Source organism: Artemia sp. Qi Xiang Cuo, chromosome 19, assembly GCF_049724085.1.
Source record: "Artemia sp. Qi Xiang Cuo chromosome 19, ASM4972408v1, whole genome shotgun sequence".
Lineage (NCBI taxonomy): Eukaryota > Metazoa > Arthropoda > Branchiopoda > Anostraca > Artemiidae > Artemia > Artemia sp. Qi Xiang Cuo.
Genome location: NC_142812.1, coordinates 40,246,854 through 40,262,049, shown reverse-complemented (window position 1 = coordinate 40,262,049; position 15,196 = coordinate 40,246,854). Strand labels below are relative to the sequence as shown.

Genomic DNA, 15,196 nt, shown 5'->3' with positions numbered 1-15,196 from the left:
AAAGATTGTTCAATTGAAATAATTGCGAGGGGCTTTTGTGACCCGCGACAGAGCACTAATCTGCAGATGGATATAACCGGGATAAGTGGCTCTGTTCTGGTATGTTGAAGTGGCTTCAGATGCGACCAAAATTGTTTCCCCGAACAGAATAACAGTGAGAGAGGTAAGAAATGAGGAGTGGGCTGTAAAGCATGGTCGTCTGATAATTTATAAGGATGTTGGCCGCTGAGGTTTGGCGAGAAATAATGGATGTCAAGTGCTTAATGTGCGGTTCGAATGAAAGCAACTAGTCGGGATAAACACCAAGAAATCTAGTTATATTCACCTGTGAAATGAGCATTTCATTAAGACAAACAGCGAAACTGCAGTCTAATATCGGGGCGTGTCCTGCAATGAATAAAAAAGCACAGCCTTTTTTGGTGTTCATGGTCGAGAGGTTTTAACGATACCACAGCTGAACCGTACTGACAACATCCTAGGCCCCATTAACGAAAGTATCAAGACTATTGGAAGAAACAAATAAGTTAAAATCGTGAGCGAATAAGATTTGATGGGTATGGTCATTGGTGGTGCGTATAATGTCATCTATGTACAGGATATAGAGTAACTGATTGGGCACTGAATCTTGCAAAACTCCATGATTAACTGGCAGTTGTACAAAATGAGTTTCATCGACAAACTATCAGTTAGTTAGCAACTAGTATTCAACCAAGCAAGTTCGAAAATTTACCTGTGCTGTATTCCGTGCCAAGTACACTATGACGTAATCTATTGGATAAGCAAACTAACCGCTGGTGATTTATTGCAAGGCACTTTTGTAAAACGGGGGGATATAATTGCCCCCCTTGCCAGTAAGTTTTCGTTTACTGCTATTCGTTTTTTTGACACAATTTTTTAAGGTGTTGAAGGAAAATACAAGAGATGGTTGAATCGACGGGAATTGCCGCGATTCTGGAAAAATTGTCACGAATGGACGCGAAATTAAACCAGCTTCAAGATGTTAAAACTAGCGCTTCTGCAATCGAATCAGAACTAGCAACCTATTGTCTGAAGAAAAAAAGAGATCAAAGCAACTAGAAAAAGAGATGAAGCAGCAAAATTTAATTATCTGTAACTTGAAGCCAGCAAATCCATCACAAAGAAGTCTTGTAGAAGAGTTTATGGCCGCGATAAATCGCTATTTACCCCAACTAAGTCTTTCTATGCGCGATTTCAAGGACGTTTTCCGTCTTGGATCAAGTAAACCAGGTGAAGTGCCCCCTGCCTTGGTGAAATTCATCAATCGTGAACTACGCGATATAATGTTGCGTAGTGGCCGGCTTCTTAAAAAGTTTGATATTTCAGCGGCCCTGGATTACACCCATTTAGAGCGTAAAATGCGTCAGGAGCTCAAACCGATGCTAAATGATGCTTTGTCGCGTGGTCAGGACGCCAAGTTAAGAAGAACGCGCCTCTTGATTGACGGCCAAACATTTCTGTATAACCAAGTCACTGTTAGAGTTGAAAGGTCGGCTACGAGACCTAATACAGCGCCAAGATCGCAGTCTCAGCAAGTTCACCCGCAAGCTCCAGGGACCAAGAACCCTCAAATTGTAGACCACGGGGCCAGCTCTAGTATGAACGCAGCTACCGGAACGCCTCTTATTTGGCCAGATCAAACGCACAAAATGGTTATCCGCGGGAACGCTAAGAGAGGTCTAGAAACGATCATCAGCCCCGAAGACGCGCATAAAACCGGAAACAGAAATGTCCGTAAGAATAGCAAGTCGGTAATTTACGGAGAAAATGCAACTGCTGATCAACCAAACAGTTTGTCAACCCCAACAAATGACCCTGCGAATTCTCCCGCGAATATGAATGACGAGGACTAGAATCCGTGTGGCCATGTACCTATTAGCGTGTATCGTGAACTTAGGATAGGGTGCTGGAATATTCAAGGTCTCAAAGAGAAAACTACATTACTAGCTAAATTGTGTGAGTTGGACATTATTTGCCTGGTTGAGTCATGGCATAAGAGTTCTGATAATCTTCAGTTTGTCTCTTTATGAAAATTATTCATTTTATGCAGTGAATAGAAACATTTCCAAGAATAATCCGTATTACGGTGGCGCAGTCGTGTATTTCAATCGGAATTCGTTTTCTTCGGCAGTTAGGCTCATGAGCCGTTCAGAGAATATTGTGTGGGCTAGATTCAAGTGCGAGAATTCATTTTTTATTATTGGTTGTGTGTATCTTGCCCCGCAAAATAGTTCTTATGCTTCAGAAGACACGTGGACTATATTACTTGAAGAAACTAGATCGATATAACATGAGTTCACGAGGGATCGTTTAGTTGTAGTGGGGGATTTTAATGCGTATACTTCAAATGTATTAGAGGTAACTCCCGAATATTTTTCAGATGTGAATGCAGAGGTTCAGCTGGAAGTCTTCAGGATACTACGGAGCAGCGACGATCAGTTTAGTAGAATTAATGTTTGGGAAAAAAAATTATTGGCATACTGTGAAGAAAATGGCCAGGCAATTTGTAAGGGAAGATTTGGTAAAGACGGATGTAGAGGTGAGTACACTTGCTTCTCGGGGCCTAATCCAAGTGTAATTGATTACGCTTTGGTGAATGTGGTTTTCGCTGCCTGCGATGTTGATTTTGAGGTTCTCCATGTGCTGGGTTCAGACCATTTTCCGATAAAACTTTCTCTCCAACTTTCTAGGGTATTTAATATTCCTTTCTTCCCCTAGCCTAGCTTTACATCCCGTACTCTAGGGACAAGGCGGTTACGACATGACTGGAATGATGAAGAAACAAAAACACTGAAAGATAGGTTTTGCTCGGAAGAAATTTTGGATAAGCTAAAGAATTTACGTGAGCTTTCTTCGGACCCTGAAATAATTACGGCCTCCCTGTCGCAACTCCTCCATGGGGAAGCTGGCCAGGTTCTGAAACCAATACCGTCGAAAACGGGCCCTTTTGATAATGAGTATAAGCTCAGTAAGGCTGGCCTATTTAGTTTACTTGATATGGTAAAAAAGGCTAATAGTTCAGAGCAACGTCAAGAAGCTCTTACAACATTTAGATTAGCTAGAAAAGAACACAAGGGTTTAGTAAAGAGGAAGAAAGCATTATATGAAATGAAAGAACAAGAGAAGTGTTTCCAAGCTTATAGATCGGCCAGTATGAAGGAATTCTGGAAGAATTTACGTTTACCACGTGACCAGTCAAAAGTTATCCCGGAAGTTGACTCTTGACTGACCTATTTTGAAAATATGGAGTACCATAGAGAAATAGCTGGCCAGGAAACCATCTACCCACAAGTGTATAGCGAGCCGGTAGATGCAGTGGTCAGCGAATTTCCGCTTCCAGAGCATTCTTACCAGCTAATACAGGAGATATCTGAGAGTTAATTGAAAGAAGACAAAAAGAGCCACCGTGGAGGATCGTCTCCGTGTATTAATGGAATCCTTTCAACAATGTATATGAAATTATTTGGCCCCCTGTTACCAGTTCTTTTGACTTTATCTAATTTGGTCCTGTAGTTGGCCAGCCGCATGGAATACTCCGATGATAATGCCGCTATTTAAAAAGGGCGACCGTATAATACATAGTAACTATCGCCCCATTAGTCTTTTGCCAACAGTTAATAAGTTTTTGGAAAGGGTTCTAGATGTTAGACTAAAGTGCTGGCTGGATAAGCAAAATACTATTAGTGAAACACGAGGAGGATGCCGAAAGGGCTATTCAACTACAAACCGTGTGTTTATACTCCAGGTCCTCATTAGAAAATACTGTAGGGGAAAAGGTAAGTTGTATGTTGCCTTTTTAGACATTGAAAAGGCATTCGATAGCATTGATAGGTCTATTTTACTTTGTTACCTTGTTAAGATAGGCCTACCTAGACAGTTTATTAAGTTATTAATACATATGTATGAGATAACTTTATCTGTTGTTATTATTGTTAAGCAGGGCGTATCTAGACCTTTTAGAACATTCAGAGGAGTTCGTCAATGATGTATGCTGTCACCAAAACTTTTTACTCTGTATATTAATGATTTTGCACAGTTCCTTGAAAAGAGATGGGTCCCAGTAGTATCACTAGCAAATGTGGTATTTTCGTGTTTGCTGTTTGTTGACGACACAGCTTCAGTGGCCAAATCAGCTGAGGAACTCCAAGCTCTCCTGAATTTAACCGAAGCTTACCTAGAATCGAAGAAGTTGAAGCTAAATGCATCTAAGCCAAAGATTGTCATCTTCCAAAGTAAGAAGCCCAATGGACTCCATGGTTATTCATTTACCTATAAAGGCCAGCCAATAAAAGTGTCCCCCCAGTATAAATATTTGGGATTTGTGGTTGCAGCAAGTGGGAATTTGACCGAGCATATTAAACTGATGATTTCACGTGGTAAGGCAGTGGCTTGTGCTCTGCTTCGGCAAAAATGTATCATGGGAATAAAAAATATGAAGATGCACAAGTATCTATTTACGACCTACCTGTCCTAACTGTTACTCATTATGGTTGCGAGTTGTGGGGGACTGCTGTGGCCAAACAACTAGAATCTCTTCAGTTTCTGCATTTTAAAAGAGGTATAGGCCTCTAAAATAATTTTAGTAGTTTGGTACTCATAGGTAACCTAGGCCTAATTGATCTGCGCCATATGAGGGCCATCCAAGTGATCAAGTTTTGACTCCAGGTAACATGTTTGCCTGATAACCGTCTGGCGAAAGCGGCTTATATAGATATGTTGGGTTCTACTAGAAAAATAGCATGGCCACAACAGGTTAAAGACCTGCTGGATAATGCTGGACTTTCTTGGGCACGGAATGATGGCCAAGGTCCCGTAGGCAAACCCGAAGATTTCCTTTGTAAGTTTACTTCGCGCCTTCGGGATCAGGAGATTCAGGTTTGGCTCTCTAGTTTGGAGAAATCCAGTAACCTTCGTTTTTATAGGCAGATTAAAGTAGTGTTTGGAGAGGAGTTTTATTTGAAACTTAACCTACCACGGAGAGCCCCTAACTGTTGGTTGCAGGCACGAGCAAATTGTATACCACTGCGTAAAAGATATTGGGAGTCATGTGATGATGACGGCTGGGGAGGCGGGTGTACTTGCCCCCTCTGTGAGGAGATGGGTGATGGGCTGGACCATTTTTTGAGCAGATAACAAAGTTTGGGGATTTTGAGGCATAATTTTTTCGAGGGGAGGAACCGCTGCTTCCTGGTATTTTGAGGACTACCTCGCGTGACCTAATTATTGCTCTAGGTTGCTTTTTAGAGAGAAGATTGGAAGTACGGAAAGCAGCAACTTAAATTTGTTGAGCGTTATTGCGTGGTTTATTTTGTTTTGTTCAGTGTTTTATGTATATGGCCACTCGCTTTTAAATACACTTATGTATATATATATATATATATATATATATATATATATATATATATATATATATATATATATATATATATATATATATATATATATATATATATATATATATATATATATATATATATATATATATATATATATATATATCGTCTTCGAGCAAAATATGACAGGAACTATTCGTGAGTGTGCCCGTAAACTTCATAATAATGAAGGTTGCAGAAGAATGTTGTGATCAATCATATCAAAAAGCTTTGGTGAGGTCCAAGAAAATACCAATAACCTCATTAGTCATTTCGTGATTCGCCATGATACACTCAACGGAGTCAGTTCGAGCGTGTGCAATGGAAGGATTTATACGAAATTCATATTGTTCAGTGGATAACTTGTCTAAAGACTCAAGAAAGTTACGAAATTGGTTACAGATCATACACTTGAGGATCTCAGTTGGTCTAAAATACCTGAAATAGTTACATGAACTTAATAATGATTTAAAGATATATTTTAATAGTTTTAAAGTAATTTAAAATCATGGAAACCTAGATTGGACACAGCCTAGTTTTCAGTTTATGAACTGACATTTTTATACTAGCTTTAATTCTTATGGTGGTAATTATAACCAAAAAGGATTGACGGAGAAAAAACACCCCAAAGCCGGAAAGCCGTTTTTTTCTTTTGTTTTCTTAGATTCATGAACCAAAAAGCTGGTGACCCTGATAATATGCTACATCTGGCAATACTGGTTAATACCTTTTACTTGAGTAATTATGAGCAATCAACGGAATTTTTCATAGTAGAATTTTAGAATCTAGTATTCAGTCAGCATGTATGTGGTATATTAGTTCGAGAAGAGACAATTTTCGGTAGTATTTTCGGGTATTTCGAGTATCGAGGGGCAATTTTTGCAAATCACGGAAGCAATCAGCCCTGCTTGGAAATTGGTAGATAAATAGTTATAGTCAAGGAAATTACCCCCCCCCCCCAAAAAAAAAAATTAAATAAAGAGCTCTTACAGTCTAGGCCCTAGCAGGCTTTCAAGCTTCAAAAGTCGTGAATTCACTGAAAAATGAAACTCAGTAGCCTACAAGGATCTGGTCCATAAGTGTCCGCGTTCAAAATCATTTTAAGGAAATTCTCCTTGGTTGTAGTTACGTGCGTTTGAAAGTTCCAGCAGCTATGGGCACTTGTAAGCAGAAGCTAGATGACACTCTGGAATGGTCTACACCACTTGCCCTTGTTCAAACATACTTGTCACATAAGCTCCAATCCAATGCAAGTACTTGTTCAAAATTCAGAGGAGAGGCATAAACCTCTGAAAATCATCATTCTTACTTATAATTGGCCCAAGGTACTTGCCCATAAATTTAAAGCCCCTCGGTGAAAAAAAACCTGCCTACCTTCCTGCTGACAAGTTGGCCGTGGGCGTGGTGAGGGAGGGCCATTGGCTTTTTATCACAAATCATATACATTAAAAATCTTTATTTTATTCTGGTTGAAAAATGACGCCAGGCATCTAATCTTCTGTTAAGAGTCGGTGGAGGCAATGCGGAAGGGGCCTTAGGCGCCCTGACAGATTCGTGGCTCAGTGTAAAAGCCAACTAAATTCAACCCGGCGAGCTCCTGGAGGAGTCGAACACCAAACATCATGAGGCAGACGATTGCTGCCCATTCTAACCCTGTGTCCCCAATATTGACACCGACTGCTTATGAGTTTATCAATAACAAGCGGCTGTTTAGTCTTCCCCTAATGAATGAGTTGGTAATTTTGTCCATCCAGTTGATTCCAAGAATCCGTCGAAGACAATTGTTTTCAAAACTTCATATTCTTTTCTCTGGCTGTTTTGTCAGCGCCCAGCTTTCAGAACCATACATTAGTACTGACAGGACAACACTATTGAAGAGCCCCAATCTCAGCTTCCAAGAGAAAGTGGCACTTCTTCAAACGTTTCTTAACTTATCAAAGGCGCTTCCTGCGCCCGATTAATGTGAATCACTTCAGTCCAACAACAACCTAAGTCCTGATTGGTGCAAACACGACCGAATTTCCCACTCGTACATAGACAGGCGAAGTCCAAGCAGAGAACGTTTCCCAGCATTACCATCAACTGATTTGATACAAAAATGAGATAAGTCCTGAAGCTCTGCAGAGACAAGCAAGCTCAAGCAATAGAATTTCGCTGCATTACCATGGAATGACCCAGGGCGAAAATCACCACATTCCTGACCTGGTGAAAAACGATCGAAGTTCAAGCATTTAACCTCGCAGCATTTTAGCAAACTAAATCAGATTAAAACTGACTCTAGACAAAAATGAGCCAAGTCTTAACTTGGTGCGAAAACGAGCGACGCCCAAATTGGAAATTTTAAATACATACTCGAATTCTATGCACTGTATATATAATTAGCCTATATATATATATTATATATATATATATATATATATATATATATATATATATATATATATATATATATATATATATATATATATATATATATATATATATATATAAACTAATTATATATACAGTGATTCTATGTAAGATTTAAATTCACATGTAAGAATAAATATCTAATATTTTTACTTGTAAATAAAAAGTTAAAAAGATTCTAAATTTCTTACAGTTAACATAAGCTAAAGCCATATTACTTTTCTTATTAAAATTTTTTTGAAAATAGTTTTTATTAATCATTGAAAATTGTCCCCGTATTTTATTTTAGAGTATAATTTTTTCCCGTAAATTAAAGCTTTCATTACTAACTCATTACCACTTAAAATTTCAAAACTTAGTATCCTAAATCCATGTATGGAAACTTCATTTAACACGTTTTTTTCTACTTTTTCTTTCGACAATAATAAACAAAACACATTCGAAGCTTTATTTAAAGATCCCAATATGTCTTTGGAACAGAACTTTATAAAATAGCTTGATAGAATCATATGCAAGTTTATAAAAATACATTTAAAATTCCAATTGAAAACTTTCAACTTTGAAGGACTCCAGCTCACCCACGTTACTTCTTTTTTAACTTTATCTAAATAATTGACAGGCCTTTTCAGAGTTCAGTAACTTTCAAGCCTTAAGAGTGACAAGCCTGGGAAAATCCTAGTAAAATCATCTTTCTCGAGCTTAATAATCCAGGGTAATCAGCATAGAACTTCTGGAACTCTCTTATTTCAGAGAATAAAACCATTTTCAGAGATTTTCACTTGAATGCAAACTAAACATCGATTTAATTGAATAAAATTCCTTTAAGAAAATTGAAGAGTTGAAAATCGTGCAGCTGAATTTTTATTCAGGAAATTACTGTCGGAAGTGATAAATGTTGGAGTAATGGAGATTCAGATATTATCATACCCACAACTAAAGGGCTTACCTGATTTTTTTTTCAACAAATATTTAGAAAATAAGACGTTCCACAAATATATCTACATCCATTTCTCAGGTTTACAGAGGTACATTACCTTCATAGGAGGCAAGAGAGACGGCTTACGATAGAGACAAAGAATGTTTCAGTACTTCTAGCCCAAACAAAACTGATTTAAAAAAAATCTCTTTTTTCCTTTTTTTTTCTACAGAGTTTATGAAGCTTCATGGCAAGTTTGAGTTTCCTTAGACTGTGGCATACCCATATAGATTCTACTTTGCGCGTATAGATGTTATGTTTTAAATAGAACCCTCATAGTTACAAAAATGTATCACAATTATTGCATCATACACTGAAATAGGGCCAAATTATTCAGCTAAAACTAAACACTATAATTTTTACAGGTTTTCTTATTATTTGAATCCTTCAACAAGAAACTGTTCGCTTGAAAAGCTTAAAGACCTTAAAAGGTGCGTTACAAATTATTTTTACTAAATATTAACAGTTGATTGCATACCTATTGAGTGATACATCAAGAATATATTCCAAGTAATTGTTCAAACAGTTTTGTTTCCCAGAAGCAAGATCATGGGGTTAATCTCATTTGATTTTAATCATACATAGTTCCAAAAAGTATTGCAACATCTTTTAAATGAGCATTTAAATGTGCATTTAAGCACTTTTTAGAGCATTCAAAAACTTAATTGAATTTTTTTTTTGCTGAAGTATTTAGAAATGATGCTTTCCATATTTAAATATGGAGTTAATTTTTAATTATGTGAATATATTTTTTGGGGTTCGATAGAATGGATTCCTCGTCTCCGACTAATTTTTCATTAATAGCATAGGGATTTCACTTTCCTAAATTTCAGAGGTCACGAAATATTCAAATTCGGTACGAAAGACTGACCGAAGTGGTCGCAAACTTGAACTTGATGGGAGAGGCATATGAATGAACCTTGAAAGATGAAATTGTAGAACTTCCAACTGACCAAGTTTCTCAGCTACGTTATCTTTATGATTATAACTTAGTTTGGCAACTGACAGTGACGCTTACTCAAACTTGCTGCCGCTCTGCCATATAAATCTTTTTTGTTTGTTTTTCTGCAGTGACTCTTGTCACTGAATCATTTTAAAGACAGAAACAGAGACTTGAGTAGCCTAGAGTTATATCTGGACGTGAAAGGCCTTTCCTGCATGTAAAAAACAGCTGTGCCATCACCTGCATGGGTGGTAATACTTGCTCAACAGAAAAGAGCATTTTAAATACAAAATTTTGTTGCAAATTTTATAACAGATACTATTGTTTCTAAAAGCGGATTCCAAGCTACAATTACCGCCGTGGACCAGTTTAATGTTTATCAATTATTTTATCGTCAGCCGTATATTGATGGCATATTCGAAGTACATTTGCAATGAAGAAGACTATAACGAGTATGCCGTGTATGAGAGTTTAAAAACTGATTTATTTTTCAGTGTAACTGAATAGTAAATATTTTTTTTTGGTAAGAATTTGTAGATAGCATATAGCATAATTAATTACCAGAAAACCTTTACTATTCAATTACTCAGAAAAAAGAACTTGAGTATTTAAAAACCCAAACCCTTCATTTTCCCTATTGTTAGTTCGTCTGATTTACCTTTAAGAAGAGCCCCCACCCCCGTCCCTGAAAGCTAACAGCCAAAATTAATCATAACAAGCTTTTGAGCGATAACCTCCAGAGTTAACCAAGCCTAGAGGCAAAGTAGGGACGTATTTTCTTAGAGGACCCTCTTTCCAGTCCCCACCCAAAAGAATCAAAAAGTCACATGTTAGAATTGAAAATTCGTCAAGCCATTAAAACCTCATAGTTGATCTAAGCTAAAGACAAAGTTTCTCAGAGGAGTCGTAAAAAGGCAATTTTGTAGCTTCTGGAGCAATTTTGGGGCTAACAAAATGAATATGTTTTGATTACAGAGAATCAAGGTTCTAAAAAACCATTAAATTTGAGTCAGAATAATAAAAATAAACCAAACTAAATAGGATGGCTCTCTCGGCAAAGTTCTTTATGCAACCATGGCATTTTCTCGATAGTTTTCGTAAGAAATCAGCAGTTTTGAAAGTTTCCTGAATAATTGAAGTGGGGCGGGAGGACTAAAAAAAGAAACACGTAAACAGACAATTCATATGAAAAATACAAAGAATCACTGCAAATACAATAAAAACACTTATCATATATAGTAAGTTCTATAGTAAAGCATCTATCATTTTTACAGCTCTATCATCAAAAACGACTGTTCGAATATAATCACGACATTGGGGGAAAAAGTGCCCGAAGGCTTGAAGCTAGTTTTCTCCACTCGTTATTTTTTTCAGTAATATACGTCAGCGCCCGGCAAGAGGGTCTTCCTATATATTCTAATAAATTAGTAACACTCTAATACTAGCAAATTAGCACCGCTTCTTGAGGGAACATTTCTGGAGGGAACTAAATTGAAAAAAAAAACAGAAAAAAAGGTTAATTATACCAAAACAAGTGTTATTATGGAAAAAATTTCTAGGTGTCAAACTCTTCCTGAATTTAGGGACACTAGAGGCAAGTCTCACCCATCAAAAGTTACGAGCCTGAGAAAATTTGCCTTATTTTCAAAAAAAGGGGAAAACACCCATCAAAAGTCATAGATTCTTAATGAAAATTAAACCATCAGATACAGCGTATTAGAGAACCTTACTGTAGAGGTTTTAAGCTCCTATGCAAAAATGCGGAATTTTGTAATTTTTGCCAGAAGAAAGATCACGGGTGCGTGTTTATTTGTTGTTGTTTTTTTGTTTTTTCTTATAAAAAGCCGGTTCTTTTTATGTATCTATTCATTTCAAAATTCCATTTCTTAAGAGTTTCGGTTACTATTAAGCTGCGTCACTCCTTACTTACAGTAGATTACCACGAACTGTTTGATGAGACCCGAGTCAGCGGAAGCTATCCCAAGAATCTAGTTCGTCCTTGAATGCATTACAGAGGTTCTTTTTCTGACTATCGGGCAAGGCCTTACCCAGGATTTTTGTTCGGGCGGGGGTACAAATTTTTTAGAAAACTCATCAAAAATATGTTTTTATACATTTTTATTACGCTTTTATGAGTCAGAAGAAACATTTGGGGGGGGGGGGTTAGTGAGTTAAAGCTGGGTGTTAAGGCTAGCCATTTTATTAGTATTAATTTCTACTATTCATACACGTTCCTATCTTACCCCACTCACCCTTAGCACCAATGGAGTCAGTTGGGGTAACTGCCCTCTCTAGATTTTAAAAACATTTTTTTATCTTCAAAAAAGAAATTCGAAAAAGCTCCCTCCCTCCTTCTTTCCTATGTTTTCGTGAAATGGCGCAATTGCCTAGCATCCGCTCCACTGAAAAATTGGAGAACACAACTGAATGGACCTGGCTGTGTGTGGAAGTTAGAATTGTAGTTAGGTTATTTCAAATTGTTAAAGCGCTGCTACCCCGAAAACCAACATTACTGGGTTAATGTCTTTGATTTGAGCCAGCCGCAGTTAAAATATACCATATAGTTATACCATATAGGTAAAACCAAGGCCATAGCCAGGATTTTTTTTCGGAGGGGGTTTTACTCAAAGATTTTTTTCGGGGGGGGGGGGGTTACAGAAACAAATCTCAAAAGACGCATACAAAATTTTTTTTATTCATTTTTGTTACGTTTTTACTAGTCAAACAAACATTTCGGGAGGGGTTCGTACCCTCTGGGTACGGCCTTGGTTAAAATAGTTAAAACAATAATTTCAAAAGAATGAAAATAAATTTACCAAGTCAAGCAGGAAGTATTGGTCCGTTTCTTTGTACAACAGCAGCATTGTCTCGATAGTTTTCGTAAAAGACCTTCTTTTCTCTTGGGTCCAAGTTGGTCAATGAAAGAATATGGGCTAACTTCGAAAAATTTCAACTAGAAACAGACAACTGACATGAATTCCAATCGACTTTCCGCAGAGCCAATAAGAGTATGAATCCAATGGTAAATATTTAACATAGAACTTTCTCAAATAAAGCTAATCTACTTTGAGTTGGGATACGAATCTACATAAAAAAAGTGAAACGTCGAGTAAAAAATGTCAAATTGTACAAAATGTCAAAAAGTAAAAAATCAAAAAGTAAAAAATGTCGAATGTAAAAAAAAAATTGTCAAAAAATGTCAAAAGAAAACAAACCAATTATCCTTCTTTGTAAAAACTAAATTAATTGAAAAAAGAAGAAAATTATGAAGAAAGAACAAATCATCAAATTATGTGAAATGACATCAATTTTTTTTCTAAAAATGTAAGGCAAAGTTTTAATAAAACATACGTCAAATATAAAATTATTAAAACAATTATCCCACTATATACAATACTATCACAATATATAACACGTCATTAGAATAATCCTAATGTAACACTAAGTGTGGTATTCGTTTTCACATGACCAGGCATAAAATATTAAATAGAGGAGTCAAAATAAAATAGTCCAAAGGACTATCAAATTAAGAAATACAAAGTTTCCTTACAAAGAAAAAATTAAAATGAGACACCGAAATCCATGCTTTCAAAATAATTGTCCAATTAGTTTCAGTTAAGCCCATGCACAAAAATTTGTTGTTATATTTGGGGGAAGGGAACACCAAAAGCAGGCAAATTACACGACAAACATAAAAACTGTTGAGAATATCAAAAAAACAACTAGAGACTTTAGGAGCCTCGGGGATCTGGAGGGCCCTCTCAAAATCTCTGTATACATCCCTGTATTCACTATCTGATTTTGCAAAACAAGCGCCAAATGTTAAATAGAATTACCCAAATATCAAACAATTAAGGGAATAGTCCATTCTATAATATAAGCAACTTTTTTTTAATATTAATATGGAACTTGAAAATTGAACTTTAAATATAGAACTGTTAAAATAATTTTCAGATTATAAAATGATAAAACAAACGAGGTTCAGCCGAAGGACACATTTGATTTGTCGCTAACCGTAAAATTGATTTCGAAATCCCAGCTAGAAACCGATAATGATCACGAATTCTAAAAGGCTTTCGACAGAATCAATAAAAGTAAAACCTCCACAAAACGGGGCTCTCCTTTAAAATACAAAGGTATCGGGACAAAATAAATGTTTACTAAATTACATTTAATTAATTCAGCTAAATTAAAATTTAATTTAAAATTTGCTTTACTTTTTTTCTCTTTCTCTTCTTTTTCAAAAATGCTTTCGATCTAAATCAGTAACATCATTGTCAATTTTTGATTTTCTTTCTTTGTTCTCTTTATAAATTAAGTCAGAAAGATGTCATTGTGCCAATAAAGATGAATGAAAAGCCCAGACACCACTGGAGAATTTTCAGCAACAAGTTTGATCAAAAGCAATTGGAAGTTTTAACACCTCCGTTTACTCCAACTGGAAGTTTTTAATTTCTCATCATCTATATTCTCAGAATGTTAGTATATATCTATAACAGTTCTCCCAATGACTGAAGGAAGCGCTTCGGGAAGGCTGTACAGGCGTAGCTTTTGTCAAGTTAAAGAGATAGCTCGAATACGTGTATATATCGTTACACCAGATTTTGACCCAAAATTAAATAAAAAAACAACTTTTTTTAACTGAAAGTAAGGAGCAATATTAAAACTTAAAACGAACAGAAATTATTCCGTATATGAAAGGGGCTGTCCCCTCCTCGACGCCTCGCTCTTTACACTAAAGTTTTTTTTTGTTTTGAAAAATAGTGGAGTTGTGAGAAATAGTCTAAATTTAGCGTAAAGAGCGAGGCGTTGAGGAGGGGACAGCCCCTTTCATATACGGAATAATTTCTGTTCGTTTTAAGTTTTAATGTTGCTTCTTACTTTCAGTTAAAAAAAAACTTGTTTTTTTTTAATTTTTGAACGTTTTTTAATTAACAGGGTTTTGATTTTGGCTCACCGTACATGAATAATTAAAAAAATTACATATTAATTTTACTTTTTTTGGTTAAATGGCTTTCTCGAACGTTGTTTAATTTTATTTACGAACATTTTTATTAGTAATAAACTAATAAACTCCGTAACGATGTTCTATATTCATATATTTTAAATACATATATTAGGGGGTTCGCCCCCTAATCAATACCTCGCTCTTTAAGCTAAAGTTCGAATTTTGTTCCAATTCTTTAAAATTGACCCCTTAATCACAAAGGCCGTTAATTAGAATAAATAGCTCTTATGAAAGTACTAAAAAATCTTTGGCTTAAAGAGCGAGGTGTTTAATAGGGGGTGGACCCAATCATATACTTAATAATTTCTATTTGTTTTAAATTTTTATGCTGCTCCTTACTTTCAGTTGAAAAACTTGTTTATTTTCTATTTAATTTCTGATCATTTTTTTAAATTATGCTGGGAAATCTGCCGCCCCCTTCATATCAATGTCCCTTCCCCCATGGAAAGACCCTCCCACATAACCCCTGA

General features: G+C 36.2%; 1 protein-coding gene across 1 annotated transcript in view; it reads right to left on the bottom strand.

Annotated features, from left to right (window-relative positions):
• LOC148940837 (phospholipase D1-like) overlaps positions 1 to 15,196 on the bottom strand; it is a 404,878-nt gene that overhangs the window by 307,544 nt on the left and 82,138 nt on the right. Inside the window, exon 7 of the mRNA XM_089105088.1 lies at positions 12,535 to 12,671. Coding sequence (XP_088961214.1) covers positions 12,535 to 12,671 — 137 coding nt within the window. The remainder of the gene's footprint in view (positions 1 to 12,534; positions 12,672 to 15,196) is intronic.